The sequence below is a fragment of the Chionomys nivalis genome, chromosome 9, assembly GCF_950005125.1.
Source record: "Chionomys nivalis chromosome 9, mChiNiv1.1, whole genome shotgun sequence".
Taxonomy (NCBI): domain Eukaryota; kingdom Metazoa; phylum Chordata; class Mammalia; order Rodentia; family Cricetidae; genus Chionomys; species Chionomys nivalis.
The window spans coordinates 40692124-40708964 of record NC_080094.1 but is presented as its reverse complement, the minus strand read 5'-3'; the positions used below and the strand labels follow the sequence as shown (position 1 = coordinate 40708964).

The 16841-nt window shown below is 39.3% G+C and overlaps 1 protein-coding gene across 5 annotated transcripts in view; it reads right to left on the bottom strand.

Annotated features, from left to right (window-relative positions):
- Window positions 1–16841, bottom strand: part of Hao1 (hydroxyacid oxidase 1) — a 73650-nt gene that overhangs the window by 43322 nt on the left and 13487 nt on the right. The window contains exons 1-5 of one of the 5 annotated variants that reach the window (XM_057781852.1): window positions 9138–12052; window positions 8569–8701; window positions 7559–7743; window positions 6864–6990; window positions 749–900 (exon numbers count right to left, since the gene is read on the bottom strand). In XM_057781852.1, coding sequence (XP_057637835.1) covers window positions 749–881 — 133 coding nt within the window. In that variant the 5' untranslated portion in view covers window positions 882–900; window positions 6864–6990; window positions 7559–7743; window positions 8569–8701; window positions 9138–12052. Of the gene's footprint in view, window positions 1–748; window positions 901–6863; window positions 6991–7558; window positions 7771–8568; window positions 12053–16841 lie in introns of those variants that run through there. The other 4 variants (XM_057781850.1, XM_057781851.1, XM_057781849.1 and 1 more) reach the window with 4 other exon arrangements.

Sequence of the window (16841 nt, the reverse complement as noted above, 5' to 3'; positions counted from 1 at the left end):
TATTGGCCTATTGGCCTTGGTGAGAGATTTTGCAGCCTGTTTGCGCCTTCCCGAGGCAGTGGGAAATGCTCTACTGGGAATAGGACCCATCCATAAAATAGAATCAAGTCCCAATACCATGGAAGAAAACAGAACCAACCACTTCTCTGTATTTGTTCTATGCAAATCCTTTCGGTTTGGAATAACCCCACCTTGGGCAAGCTCCTTCTTAGATTTCCACTTTTGGACAGCATGGTATTACTGCTCATAAAACAACTAACATTTTCTCAGTACTACTGTTGGGAGCAGTGAGACCCCAGATCCTGAATTTCTTGTAATTCCCTGATCTGAGTGCCTACAGCTGCTCTGAGCACGAGACCTTCAGGAGTTCCTGATGGCAGGAGAGTGGTTTCTGGTGGGTTTGGCTGGGGCTGGCTATCTCTATATAATCTGCCTCTGAACACAATAAAGGGGGCATTCTTGGGGAATTCAAGGATGCCCTGTGACACTGTCTCTCTGTCTGTGTGTGTCCGTGTATTTTAACCTCCAGCCCCTTGCCCAAAGCTCGGAAACTGGGTGCCAGCGCACAGAGCGCAGACACGGGGGAGCGGTGCAGAGCGGCATACTACTCTGTGTCAGACATTTAAATGTATAATGTTTGTGACACTCACAACAACCCAGTGCCACAACAACTAGTTTGATCCCTGTTTTGCACTGATAAAAAAACCAAGAATAGAGAAAGCCACAAACTAGAAAGGTCTTTTCCTACCTCTGACAGTGGCCAGCTCCCCATCCACATGAGCCATGCACTGCATGGCAGTTGCCCCGACACATATTGGCATGCTGACCCTCTGTCCTAAAACAGAAGTCGACAGGTCGATATCAGCAACATTCCGGAGCATCCGTGGATACAGCTTCCACCTAAAATTTAAATAATATGAACATTAATACACACACACTTATATAAAATCTAGACTTTCAAAAGTGTAACCAAAACTTTAACTATTTTTAAATGAGAAAATTATATTTATTAAGCCAAATCCTTTTTATAAAGATAAAAAAAACAGACAGTTTTAATGTTTGCTATCATAGAAAGCAAACAAGATACAATCACATGGTATGTGCATGCATTATATGTGCAGCATGCTTTTATCATGTGTGTGTGAATGTTGTAATTTTAAAATATAAAAATGAAAATGGCAATGGATTTCCATGTCATTTTTACTAAAGTCTTACTGACACAGCAGGACTCTTGTATATTAACACACAGCTCTGAGAGCAATGCAAAACCACACAGTCATGTAACAGCCAAGGCAGCCACATTAGGCCAATCAGTCATCCTTCAAAATTCCCTTATTTACTTTTGTAGTGAAACTTTCTCCCCACCTTAGCCCCCTGACAAACATTGGTCTGTATTTCCATCCTCATCCTTCTGCTTTTAAAGAAGACCATAGCACAGATTCACATAGCAGGCAAGCTTTTGAGTCTAGCATGATGTGTATACTATCTGTTCCTCTGTGTTATCACCAGTTTGTACCATGGGTAAGATGAATCCTATTTCACCTTATGGAGGGTACCACTCCTAGGGGATATTTAGAGTATTTCCACTTTGTATTGATGCTAAGCAAAGCCACTATGAACATCCACTTACGGGCTCTTGGGTGAGTGTAATTTTAATTTTACTTTTCCCAGACCATTTTGAAGATGATACCCGAAGTCCTAGAGGCTACAGTGGAACTTGAGAAGGTATAAATTTTCCCTTCTGTAAGAGAGAGTAGCTCAAAACAACTGCTTTTAAAATTAAGACTATTTTCTTCAATGTTCTTGAACTAAATGCTGTATTCCCTGAAGAATGACTGTAAAACAGGAGTTGACTCTTCATGATTTATTTTATTAGTTAAGTCCTTTCCTCTGAATAGTTAATAGAAACTAATGTTTTTAAATTTTGGGAATTATTTTTCCCGTAATCCCTTTATGTTAGGACAGAAGTTACCATTAAGCTAACAATTAAAAAAAAAAATCCATAAATCTTACCAGAGAATCAATTATCTCTCCTATCAGCAGAATGTGTATCTCCTACTTGTTTGTGTTGATTATTCTCCTCCCGAGGCAAACTAAGACAGATCATGATTATAGCAAATGTTTTATTTATACACATGTATAGGTCTAATCAACACTCCCAGTTAATTTTCTGGCCTGAACTCTACTTGTAATGAGATTGAGGTTGCTCTTGCAAACATAGTGAAGTGTGACTTCATCTAGGAGAAATAAGGAAAAGCCCTTCCTTGGAGGAAGAGGGTTTTCTCTAGCGGTGGCGGCGGTGGCAGCAGTTCTCTGCCTTGAAGACTTCCTCGAGATGGTTAACCTAACCTTCCTCACACAGCAGAACTAAAGACACACCATCCATGAACAGCATAACAAAGCAAGTTTAGTGTGTGGTTACTGTGCTGTTCCTTTGGATGTAATTGTCGTCATTTTCCATCACACCACAGGCTCTGTTCCCGGCAATCTTTTTCTTTCCATGGACACTTTCAGCAAGATGCTTTAATCTCCATTTTGAAGGGGGAGAGGAAGAAACTATGAAAGAGTTCTTAATTACCAATCATCTCTAAGTGTGTTTTTAGTATGAAAGAGATTTTTAATAGTGAAAAGCATTGATATTAATATTAATATTTGCTCATAAATACACAGAAAACTGTGGGGCATCGGCTCTGTGTGTGTGTGTGCCCCTGCGCGCGTACATGTGGAAAAGGTGCCTTTTTTAATGTTGTCCATTTACAAACCAAAGCTTATTCTACCCAGACGTGGCAGTTTTACACACATCCACTTGGTGGCGCAGTCACCTTACTAACAGCTTGCTCCCACTTTCCATAAATACATTTTCTTTTTTCGAGATGTTACAGAGACGCTTCAACCCCCACATTTCTGGACAAAAATGAATAAAACCAGTGAAACAAGGAAGTGTACATCTTCTAAAGCCTCCCCCAGGTTTTGGTATTTTCCAAATAACAATAACTTTGCCAGAGAGTTTCAGTGGATTTTTGAGCCCCCGCCCAAAACTACCCCGAATTTAAATGGCTAACACCTCAACTGCACTTCTAACAATTGTCTCCATAGCCTTATGCTGCTTCCACATGGCATCCACTTTAGAAAGAGGATGTGAAAGTGGAGAGAGCAGCTGGACCACTGAGTAATAAACCTTTCAAAAGAACGAAGGATTTGCAACAGGACTTTAGCCTACACGTCACACAAAACAAAAGCTTCTAAGCAATCAAAACCTCAAGAGATACACATACTTCCTAGGACATAACTGCTCCCTGATAAGATTCACAAATCGTGCAGCTCAGAAACCTCCCACCGAGTTATCACACCAAGTACCTGGAATTGACTTTTCCAGAATTCTAAGATACCAGCAAGTGGCTTTCCAATTTCTTAACTTTGCTCTCTACAAATTTAAAGCAAATGACTGAAAACGCTCCCTCCTCACTTATATACTGTATCTGCGGAGAGATGTTAGGACAGTTCTACTTAGGTAGTACTGAGAACGTTCCCTCCTCACTTATATACTGTATCCGCGGAGAAATGGTAAGACAGTTCTACTTAGGTAGTACTGAAAACGCCACTAGTGAGTTTGTATTGGTTCTCAATGAAGTGAGGACGGCATCTGTTCAAATGAGACCTCCCATTTGTCAGGGTCAATTAGGATGCAGCAGGAAGGAAGCAGCTTCTACTTCCAATGTCACAATCCTGCCTATGGATCTATGGAGTTAGTTTCCATCAGTAGCACCTTCAGGAAAAGCCACAGAGCCTGTGACTGGGCAAGGAAGCTCCTTTAGATCAGTGTGTAAAAGAAATAGTGTAGTATACTTTTTCAAATTTGCCCCAATCTGGGGTCAAGCCAATCAAAATAAAGTGGCCGGCATTCTGACATTTGCCTTGGTGAAGAGGAAATTACATTCTTCTAGGTGGTTCTTTGTATTCATCCTTTACTGGAGTTGTTTTGTTTGTTTTGTTTTGTTTGTTTTCTGGTCATAAGTCAACCCAAGTTTCCAGAAATCCAAAATGTGGTTATCAGATGTGAGTGTTGATGGAAAGTGCCCGTGAGGAAAGAGGGGAGGTTGCGTGGATGCTCCCTCTTCAAGCTTGGGGGAAAGGGGTTGAATTTCACAAACCTTTGAAACACCCTGACCTTAGGTCACAATGTTATCTGAGGTTGCTTGTTTGGAGCCTTTATTTGAAACAGAATGAGAAGCCTCAGGGTGACTCTCTTCCTGCCACCAACCCAATGCCATCAAAGTCAGCAGAAATTCTATTTTTATTCCCACATGACCAGCTCAAGGGCACAAAGCAGGGGATTATGGGTCAGGCAGGGAGTCACACAGCAAAGGAGGAACTAAGATGTTAGATTGGTGATCATGCCTGATATTTCTTGTAGTACAAACACAAAGAATGAACTGCCTCTGAAGAAATTTGCTTAATACCTTTTTAAATTTTTTAAAGAACAAAAGAATTATCAAGCTTCATAAATGACAAGGCACTGTGAACCCAGTTGCATTTTCTGTATTCTAGGAATAAATTAGTGAACACATAGGGTATAATTTTTAATGGGAGTGCTACAGAATTCACAGAAGCGAAGCAGGCTCTTCTGGTTGCTTACAACTTGGAAGTCACCATGTCCTCTACACCACAGAAAGTTCTCAGAATTTCTCAGGTTGCTAAGGTAGTCTGTTTTGCTGTACTCCTTTGCTCCTTCTCTTGGGTTGCTGTTTGGGGTCACTCTACATCATTTCTGCCCACTAGGTTATGGAAGCTAAGGCCATGTGCAGCCACCTAAATGCAAGGTCCTGTTGGTAGGCACTTTCTATCCAGATCATTGCTAGGTCCTCAGCTCTGCAACAGCCTTGTCTGAAAAACAGCTCACAGTGTAAGTCAATCAATAGTCCCGGCATGTTGACACATTCCTGCAGCACTCAGGAAGCAGAGCTGGCAGGATGGCTGCAAGTCCCAGGCCAGCTGGGTGTGCATAGCCAGTTTGACATCACACAGGGCTATATTGTGGGATGATAAGCAAGTTAACAAGTTGGACTACATGATATAGGGTATCTCAAGGGGTAGGGAAGGCTGCTAGAGATGAACCAGGCGATGACCAGCAGCAATGCTGAGACACCAGCCCTGTATATCCAAGGGCCTGAAAAGTCTTTTGGTTATGAAAATCCAGTAGGGTTAAAGTGTTGTTTAAGGAGCACACAGGCAAGCCATTTACTCAAAGGATACAGTGACATGGTCCCAAGAAGGAATGAATGTTCTAGAAGAGCAGCAAATGTTGACTACTAAAAAATGATTGGGGAAACTACAGAACTATAAGCTCCTGCACTGTCAACCACCTCCCCAGCCACAGCTTCCCTGGCATTTATAAGTTCAAAAGGGTTCCGGAGAAAGCTTGACCAAGGACTTCAGAGACGTCCCATCCTTCACTCTGTCACCACCAACCTATGTGTAAAGCAGCTGCTGACATCAAGTTACCGCCTTCATCGAAAGGATTTAATTTCTCATAATTCAAAATGTGAAGGTGATTTGGAGTGATTTCACTCCAGATCAAAGAAGAAATAAGAAGGAAGGTAGATGTACTGTCTCTGGATATTTTATGTCCCTTTTCATTTAATGAGTCATCGTAAGTGGGGAACGCTAATACCTACTGCCATCACTAAGGACTACAGTGAATGATGAAGGCCTAGGAAAGAGTGAGGTGTGGTAAAGAATCCCTCAGCTACTCAGTGGAGAAAGCAAAACCAAACAACAAAAATAACATCCACTTAAGCTTTTTCTTTACAATAAAAAAAGAAAGCCTAAGCCATGACACCTACCATCTTGTATCTGAAATATGAAAGCCTGGGTAGATTAATTTGGGGAGAAAGATGAAGCATGTTAGAGGAGGCAAAAGACGGCAAGGGTGAGCAATGGATGCTATGCAGACACACTGGAAGCTAAAGCGAGAGAGTAGACAACCATAATCAAAGTGGACGATCACAGAAAAGCCAGCAGGATGGGGACATCCGAGGCAGTAATACTATCTGGTTCAACTGGTTAGGGTGGCTATCCTGTGCATAAAGCCATCTTCCCAGTCCATCCACACAAGCATTCCCTGTCACACTCTGATAAAAAGTAAATGGAGTCATCAGCATTTATGACAATTGGTATACACAGATAAATTGATTACTGTCCTTGTTCAAGTAAAGGTAGGACTCACTTTCGCTATCAATCCCTGGGCTGATAATACTTTAACATTTTAAGACGTCAATGTCTCTCACATGACAGAAATTTTCTACTCTTTATTAATTACAAATGCAGGTAACTTCACACCACTATAACATAAAACTACATCTCATTCTGATGCAATATCTTTGTGTAATATTAAAATGTAATTTTAAATAACTAAGTTTCTTACCTAGAAAATGCTCTAATATTATCAGCCAAGGTCTCCTGATCATTTGCCCCAGATTTGTAATAATCATATACTGACTTTTGAAGCACTGATCTGGCGTGCTCTTCATAATCACTGATGCAGACCAGCCGGGGCAACATTGCAGCAGGGTACAGCAACCTTAGATATTCTGCAGGTTTTTCATGGTTTGTTTTCTATGCCCAGACAATTCCGTTATTTGTCAATTATTAATAGACTTTTGCCAAAGTTCATATTTAATTCTCTCTTGCTTACATCAAATGAGCAAACATTGTATGCCTAGACTTTGACATTTCATTTGCTGACAAGCCACTAAACATACCTAAATCACATGGCGTTAGAGCTGAGAAGGAAACAGGGATGAGTAGAATCTATCTGTCATATTGACAGAATAAGGAAATAAATCAAAAGTTAAGGGACTGACCTGAAACCACCCTTGGTTCAGTCTACCTCAGGCTAGGTCTTCCAACAATTTATATCTTTGCTCTTTACTTTGGCGCCCACAGTGAACTTCTTTCTCATTTTTCTGCTACACTTGTACAATGCACATGCTATATGAAAATAATTAACACAGAAAGGTTATAGAGCAAATTAATTATTCAATGAGTGCATAACTTCTGTACAATATAAATATGATCAGATCAGAAATATTTGGCTTCAATACAAAGCACTATAACTTATTCTCAGGTTTGTATTGCTCTGGGAGTGACTGAGGGCAGTGCCATTCTAAAAGGTTGTAGTCTCAATCTAAAATCCCTCCCTGCCATGGGATAGCTGGGGAATATTCAGATGAGTGTCAGGGTCCAGCCTTGATGGGTTTGTATGTTCCAGGGTAGGGACTTGTGGATTAAAAATGCCAGGTAGACAAAACAGAGATACAAAAGAAATAGAGACATAGAATAGAGTTAGGATGGCAAACCAGTGAATACTGAATTTGCCCACATTTATTTTTCATATGCTTATATACCCCAATCCAAAAGGGGGGAAGAAGGTAAAAGACTGATTTACCATGATACAAAGAACAAACAAAGCAATCTCCTCTTCAATACATGAAATATCAAGTAACTATACCCTGAGTTAAGTATTCTGAAGTTTAGGCAGAACATACAGTGACCATACCTTAGGCCGAGCTTCCTATAGGCAGTCACTTGCTTTTGTGTCCTGCTTGTCTAATTAGAATAGGACACGGTCAGCAGTTGAGGCAGGAGCATTTTCTTGCCCAGTGGCTTAATTTTGTCACAAAGAAAGTAAATTCCATATTGAGTTTCTTCGATGTCCATTATCTTCTCTGAAGTATATTGGTGCTGCCAGGAGAAGACACGTCTTATTGACTTAAAAAAGAAGAACCAAGGTTATAAAAATATCTTAGAACATCTTAAATTCCATAGTCCATAGATCTCTTAAGTGTTTTAAGATGACCTATCTATCTTTACATTTTACAATAATACATTTTAATGTATCTTTGTTTGACCTTGATAGCATACCTAATGTGTCTACAAGATTGATTATACTCAGTAATTAACTACTAGCCTATATATTTCCTTATTATCCTAAACAGTTGGTAATAATAATTTTAAAGGACTAAAAGTTTACACTACATTGTTAAATAAGCTGTATAAGTACAGTACCTTAAACAGAATTAGAAATGTATGTACAGTATGTTTTAACTAAATTAATCTCAAATTTGTATCAATATACAAAATTTGTATACAATATACAAAAGTCCAATCCAATGTAAAACCTTTAAAACGAGTAGTTGCCTTTAAAAACTACCATTTTTTCTTATCATATACATATCTATATATATATATGTTCCTTTTTTCTTTTAAGAATAGATTTAATAATCTACCCTTTTATCCTATCATATCTATATTTCCCTTTTTTTTTCAAAACAAGAACCTTGAATCTAGTTTCCTTTGTTTAGCTTTCTCCATGACCATTACCAAAAATAACTTGTAACCAACCTTCTAAACAAATACAAGCATCCATAATCCATTCTTTTGGGAATATGGGCATAGTTTTCTAGGCTACTTCATGCTGATTGGGAGTATTGAGAATCTTATGGGAACCCCAAAAAAATTATAATTATGGATAAGTCCTGAGTATTGTGTGAGGTTGGATCATCTCACCCAGCATCTTTGAAGCTGTTCTAGATTCAGGACTCAGAAGAAACTGCAACAGAGGTGCTCTGAAATGGGGGTCGTCTTCCTTGATCAAAACTTATTTTTCTTAACCCGGAATGAATCCACAGCCTCTCATTTCCTGTGGAAATAAGAGCAAACCCTCTTCTCCAAAGTAATGCATCTTTTGACTTAAACTTTTAAGTCAAAGCATTTTCAAAATATATAGGTTAGATTAATCCAGTATAAATCCATTTACACTCAAATGTCTTTTAGCAGCTGTTACTTCTTTATCAGCAGTCAAACAATTCAAAGACAACACAATAACATGCACTTTCCAGATTCTCTGTGTATTTTCCATCTTTACATGGAAACTAAGCTAGTTTTTCTCCCAAATGCAGGTGGCTAGGTTTGGGCCTTGTGCCAGTGGACAAAAACAATCAGGCAAACAGATTTTTCATGAATTCGTACCCCAAATGTTGGGTGCCAAATGAAGCATGATTAATAAAAACTCTGAACAGATATTGGGGTTCAACCTGAAGATCAGAAAAGCAAAGCAACCAGCCACTGGTTCTTACCTTGACTTCAGTCCAAAAATGTCCTGCCTCTAGGAATCTCAGAGTGAGACTGTGACTGAGAGTCATCTCCTCCCATTTTATAGTCTTCAGTAGTCCTGGGATTATGGCAAGCTAGTGTGGCTAGTGGGATTAAAAATGTGTGTCATTGTGGCTACTGGGATTAAAGGTGTGTGTCGTTGCTGCCAGTGTGGTTGTTTTACTTTTCTGGTTTTTAGGCAATCTTCATTTATTAAAATACAAATGAAATGCCACTAAATAATTCCAATTACATAAACATGAGTCTCTAACAAGCAAGAAAGTAGATGAGCTTCCCTGGCTTCTAGAAGGTCATTGTTGTTCTTGACTCATATAAATCCTTTTGAGTAGTTCTTTGCCTAGTTTCAGTCATTTTCTACACTGCCATGAGGATTACCATCCAATAATAACCTTCATATAGCCAAATTCTTTGGACAACTGTCTTAACTTGTATTTTACAAAGCTCCACTGAGTGAACGGCGTATAGGATAAAATCAAAGCATATTACACTGGGTAAAGAACCTCAAAATATATTTGGTAGACAGTAAAGTATCCAGTGAGAAAAAATGTGTTACTAGGACTCCATGTGTAAGACACCCAGAGCCTAGTGAACTGTCATGTAAAATCCCCACAATGTTGGTGACCAAGAGAAGCAGAAGACAGAGTGAGGGTACATCCATTTCCACTCTCGATAAAGCAACTCGTAGATGAAAAGAATGGCTCCATGGTAACACCTTAAAGAAAATGGAAATAAACCAGTAATGAATATAATGAAACTGTTTTAGGCAAATAATTGTGATTGAGTCAAAGGAGATTTGTTTGGTTTATCAGGGATTTCTTGTCTGGCTGGATACTGAATTGTACATAGGTATATTTCAATGTTCCCAGTGGTTCAGATAACAGTATAATAGGTAGGTAACACATGAAAACTGCAATTGCAAGGGTCAACCACCAGCAACCCCCACCAAAGAATTTTTTAAAAAGCATGAAAAAAAACCTTTAAATTGTTCAATTTAAAAATGCTATGAGAATGTACTAACTTTGGTGTTTTGATGAGCAAGCATCATGGTTTGAGAGCAGGATAGTGATGAAAGTTGATCAAAGACGCCTTAATGCCCCAGTTTGACAGTTAACAGAACCGTTATGAAAGGTGATCAAAGTCTTAGCTGTTGCTCAGTACAGATTCAAAACTGGCTTGTAAATTACCCTTTTCTTTACACAGCCCTTCTTTTGCAACAACTGCTAAAAAATATTAGCTGTATCTTGCAACTTACATAATTAGGATGATGAGGGAGTTTAGAGATGTTTCATACATTTTAAGCAGGCCAAAACCTAGTGACACTAAAGAAGGGAAATAAGAGCCAGAGATTTCCAAAGTATGATCCCGGATCAACAGAGCATCCCTTGGAACTGGGAGCTAAATGTGCATGTGCACCCTTGGGTCCTGCCCCTGATGAGATACGTTAGCCAAGCAGGCTGTACCAAGCCATGCTGGTAACTGGACTCACAGTTCTATTTGAGAGCCAGGGTTTCTGCAAGAAAGGGAAAAAAAGAGAAGGTTTGAGTTTTAAAACCAACTGACCAAGCAACCACCCACTGTTCTTCAGTGCTGTTGTAGGGCATTGGAGGATTTTGAGTGCTGTCTTAGAAACTAAACTGTGAAATGCTTGGCCCTCACATCATTTCATCAGTCTCTTGGCAGGTAGGTATAAAAGAAGGGGCTGGAACTTAAAACATCCTTTACTAATTCATGACAACAACACTGTCTAAATATCACACATTGTTTTAGAGACAATACCGTCTGCCAAACTTCCCCAGAGGTCCTGTGCAACAGGATGCTTAAGAAGAGTACAGGCAAGACAAATTTAGATTTTACTCAAGTGGCTTAGAAGATGCATGTATGCAGCTACTGTGACCCTGATCTCACATCTGAGAATCAGGATGATGCCAATGCAAATTCCGTGTCTTCTTTATTCACAGTGGCCAAATCACTCTAGAGCTTTGTGTTTTCGTTTTTAAAATTGGGCTTAATAAAACTTAATTTACTTCTCATTCTCCCTAGTGCCCCAATAAAACCTTCGATAATATTGCTCCCAACAACCCCCAGACCCTTTGGATAGTTCTGAAGCCACAAGATGGTCTTTAGGAACCTGCTCTTAAATCTCCTGATTTAGTAAAACTCAAGCCTGAACTCAAAGGAACCAAATGGTGCTTTTATCCAGTATGTAATTTAGACTCTTATTTGGAGAATGTCTAATTTCCTGTTTTTGTCCTTCTAAAACACTTTTTATTGAAATAAGGGATGGGATGTTGGGGACAAATCAGTCATTTCCTCCATCTTTGGCATAAAAAGAGACTAAGCATTCCAATATTTCTAGCTCAAGAACCACAGTCACCATGGTTGGCAGAAAACAGTGCCATCTACAGGTACAAAATACATTTCCATGACTACTTATGACTTGAGTATATCTTTTTTACATATTTTGGGCCTTTTATTCTCTATCTCAGAGAACTCTCTTAGCCATTTTCCATAACAGGATCTTTTGTATTTGATTGGAAGACTTTGTTACACACTTGGAGTACAGAACATTTTCTGTATGTTTTCTCTAAATTCTTTTTTAACTCCTTAAGAATTATTGTTTTTAACTCTGTGTGTGTGTGTGAATGCAGAGTTCACAGAGAAAAGAAGAGTGTCAGATCTCCTAGAGCAGGGTTTGCCATTGTGAGTAGCCACTTGACATGGATGCTGGCAATTGAGCTTGAGTCTTGTGTGGGAATTACCAACCCTTCACAAAATTTTTGACTTACTTTCACACCCGAATTTTGCTGGTCGGCTTCAAATATTCATAATGGAGAAAACCTGTGATGCTCAGTCTCCTTGCTTTCCTGTTCTTAATGAGTCTTTCTTTCCATTCCCTCCCTTTCTCTTGAGCCCTCCTCCCCACTAACCCCTTCTCCCCTCTCCCATCCTTTATTTTTGTCCATTTCTTTACTTTCAGTTTTAGGCTTTCCGTTCATTTTCTATTCTTATTCTTTTCCCCTCCCCTCTCTTCCTTCTTTTAATTCTCTTCCTTTTAATTTTCCCTTCCCTCTGCACCCATCTTCCATCACAAGTGCTAGACAGGCCATTTGCCTGTAGCTATGTAGCACATTTTCTGCAACTAAAACGAGGTAGGGTAAAATTGTAACAAGAGGCCTTTGCTTTCCTCTGAGGTCTCGACTCTTAGCTGAGGTTAAAGGGTATGTAAATGTCCATAGGCTTCTTTGGACAGTTTCCTCTTGTCCTCTGAAACATCAGGGCTTGGCAGACAGGTTCCTCGGGAAGGTATACAGGTGCAGTTGACTTGAGTTTGCTCTACATCAAGCATTCCTAAATACATAAATATGCCCTGCTCAGTCTGGACAGTGCTACTCATATGCATGTTTTCAGGTGACCATTTGGTATTGGATAACCAGTTTGTGTGCTCTTCCATGGCGAAGATTATTTCTCCAGCTCTCAGCATTCCTTCGTTGCCTAAGCGGATAAGTTCCTCTGCCTTTGTCCCAAGACCTTATTAGTTTCTTTTGCTTTCTTTCCTGCTCTCCATCATGCAATATGTGTGGTGAACAGTTTCCCAAGACACACTGTACTTTCACTGAGGGTTACATCCTTCTGGCCTTCAGTCTTCATATTGCATTTTCCATGCTGTCTCCCTACTAGTACAGCAGCAATCACCAGCATGCTTTCTTCTTGGGGCTCAGCAGACAAATGTGAGAATCTTCAGCCATTTACCTGCCTGGAAGGTTTCCCTCAATCTGTTACATTTGTTGTCTTGCTTTGGCTAACTAAGAATAGCCAATATTTTCTCAGCACTTCATCAAAACATGCTGTGGGAGAATGCTCTTGTACTCTGTAAAGATTGGTCACTTGTATTGGCTTAATAAAACACTGATCAGTGGCCAGGCAGGAAGTATAGACAGGGTGACCAGAATAGGAGAATTCTGGGAAGTGAAAAGACTCAGGCTGCAGTCAACAGCCAGATGCAGAGGAAGCAAGATAGGAATACCTCACTGAGTAAAGCGCCAACCCAAGTCACTAAATACAGGTAAGAATCATGGGTAAATTCAAGTTTTAAGAGCCATGGATAAATTCAAGTTAATAATAAGCCTGGGCTAATAGGCCAAACAGCTTATAATTAATATAAGCCTCTGTGTGTTTTGTTGGGACTGAATGGCTGTGGGACTGGGCAGGACATTAACTAGTAAATATTAACCATCTTCAGAAACATTGTAAAAAAATATGCTTACAATATTGTATTTCACAACTCTAGGTGGTTTGCTGAAAGTCAGGCTAGTCCATACACTGTTAATTAAGAGCCTTTAAGAACTGGCCTTTCATTCTACAGAAATTCAAACTTTTAATACAGTGAAATAAATCTATGCCATTACTGATGGCCTGATCTTTTAGTCTTATTTTTAGTAATCCTCCAGATATGGGACTAGAGAAATGGCTCATGAGTGAAGAGCACTTGTTCTTAAAGAAGACATGAGTTTGGTTTCTAGTACCCAAATTGGGTCAGCTCACAACTGCCTTGTAACTCCAGCTCTAGGACTCTGAAGCCTCTGTCTCACCTTCATGGCACCTGCATATATATCTTCACATGCCCCCCATACCCATAGATACATCAATAAAATTACATCAATAACACCCACCAGAAGTCTTACAGGCATTCACCCACATTTTCTTTTATCTAGGACTGGCCTCCATGCACTTCACTGGCCATGATTTTGCTTCAGTAAACAAAGAGGGCCAAATACTTGATTCAACAAATCTGCTCAGCTTCTTCCTTCAAGTCAGAAGGAAATAATATATTCTGGTTCTCTTGCATTTGGGACCAAGCTGCTTCTGGGCCATGTAAACCATTCTGGGTGATGAACAGTTGGTGTCTATGACTGTTAAACTGAGGCTAGAGCACAAAACTACCAAGATAAAACTCCCCGCCCCTCTTCCTTAACAGAGCCCATGATTTTGTCTTAATGGTAGTGGCTGTGCCAGCCCGAGGTTACCAACCCCAGCAGAGAGGCCTGGGACATAGTGTGACTACAGCCATAGTGCTGCCATTCCAAGTCACACAGTGACTGCAGTCTTCCTGACATAAGGTATAGAAAAAGAGTTTGTTTATTTTTACAAATAAATAGCCAGTTGTCTCACCATCACTCACTGACTAGCTCATCTTTCTTCCCACATTAAATAACACTTTATACAGAACATTTTCTCTTATGCATATAATCCTCTCATTTTAGTCACTAGAACCCTCTAACTTTATGAGGCAATATTTCCTATTTGTAGGAAAAGATATTACCCAGGTGCCAATGAAGGAAGATGGACAACAGATGGCAGTTGGAATGTGCTCTATAAACAGCATAGAGCACATCAAAGAGCAAGTTCTAAAGGATACTACTCTTAGAGCAGAGTTGCTCTTGGGGCCAGAGGTAGAGTAAACTAACAGTGAAGATGTCATTCTCACAGACTTTAGCAATTAGTAGTACGAACTGAAAGACCAAAAGCTACAAGGTTTTGTGTAAACTACGGTCTTCTGAGAGCAGGAAAGGCTCTATGCATGTCAATAAGTACTTCATTTCTTTAGGTAGATCATCTGGATTGAGACAGCAAAGAAAGCTCCACCAAAGGAGACTCTAAAAGGAAATCACCTCACATAAATCTGCCTCGCAAAACAGCCTCTTCCAACAAGTTTCCCCTGTTACAGGGAGAGGTGTGGGTGCTGACAGTCATCCAGCAGGTATTAACTAGTAAAGCTACTCTTTGGAACATTAGACGTGACTATTACTAGTGTATCAATTATGAATTATTCCCAGTCAGTAGCAGCTAAAAGACCTTGCTAAAAACTTTTCATGGCCCCTGAACCAAGTACTAAACACCACTTTCCCTTGCTTAAGCCTGCTCATACTGCCCAGGAATCTTGACTCAAGCACCATTCCACTGTGGACTCCAATAGCAGACCCACACACAGCTCATGGGAATTTTGATACAGGAAAAAAAAGCTGAAACAGCCTCCTGCACCATGTAAAATACTCCAGATTCCTGTTAGGCCCATGTATGGCACCTGAAACTTCCTACATCAGCCCAACTGAAAAAAAAACCATCACTTCTCAACCCTACTAAGATTAGTCCTCTCTTGAACATTGGAAACAACTCTACTTAATAAAAGAAAACCAATTTTCAGAGAGAGAGAGAGACTCAACTAACTACTCAAGATGTGCAAGTCCCAACAGAAAAAGGAAATGACACAAAAAGAATCAAGACAAGCCCACAAATCACTGATTTCATCATGACAGCCCTAATTAAAACTGTCTGAAAGACTGACTCTCCAGACAAAGAATTTTGAAGAATGATCATAACCATGTTCAGACAACACAGGAAAGACAAAATTATACTCCAAGAACACAAAAAGTAAAGGGTCAAATGAAATATAATGTGGAAAACCAGCTTCAATAAGGAGATAGGATTGCTTAAGAAAAACCCACCAAAATGATTCTGGCAATAATAATGATAACCTGAGCAAAAACTTCAGTGGAAAGCCTCAACAATAAAATAAATGATGTAGAAAACAGAGAATCAAGGATGGAAGACAAAGTAGAAAAAATGGATTACCCAGGAAAAGCCAAGGACAAATTTTTTTTAAGTATATGAATGTATTGAGAATATATGAAGATATATATTGGAGAGCTTTGGAACACAAAGAAAATACCTAACCTTTTGGAGTATATGCATAGAATGAGCAGAAAAATGTCAAATCAAAGGCATAGAAAATATTTTCCATAAAATCATAGAAAAAAGTTTAGCAAACCTAGAAAAATAGATGTACATCCAAGTACAAGAGGCCTACAAAACACTAAATAGACCAGATGAAAAAAAGAAACATCCCACAATATACTATAGTTAAAACATTAAAAACACAGACTAAAGAACAGGTCTTCAAAGCACCAGTAGAGAAAGACTAACTCTCTTATAATACCTGATTATTTGATAGAAAATTTTAAAGCCAAAATAGCTTGGAGAGATGTATTCCAAGTTCTGAATGACCACAACTATCAACTCGTGTTACTATACCCAACCAAACTAGCTATTATAAATTGAAGGGCAATAAAATTTTCCATGATAAAAACATATTAGTGAAATTGATGACTTCTAAGCCAGATCTATAGAGAATCATGGAAGAAATATTACAGTCTGGAGAGAAGAAAATCCACACCCAAGAGAGCACAGGAAATAAATAAACACTACAAGGATAGTTAATCAAAAGATGCCCAAGAAAATACAATAAAACCAGAAAGTAAACAGGAATTGGCACACATCTTTCAATTAATAATTCTTAATAACTATGGTCTCTGTCTTAATTTGCTGCAACAAAACACTATGACCAAGGCAACTTACAGAGGAAAATTTTGGCTTACACTCCTATAGCATTGTTCACTTTGAGGGAAGTAAGGACAGGAACTGAAACAGGGAAGGAACTGAGAGGCAGATCACCAAATGGGCATGTCTACCTACATCAATTACTCATTAAGAGACTACAGGCCTGCCAACAGTCTGATCTCACGAAGGCATTTTCTTAATTGAGTTTTCCTCCTCTCAAATGGCTTTAGCTTGTATTGAGGTGACATAAAACTATCCAGCACAGACTCCAT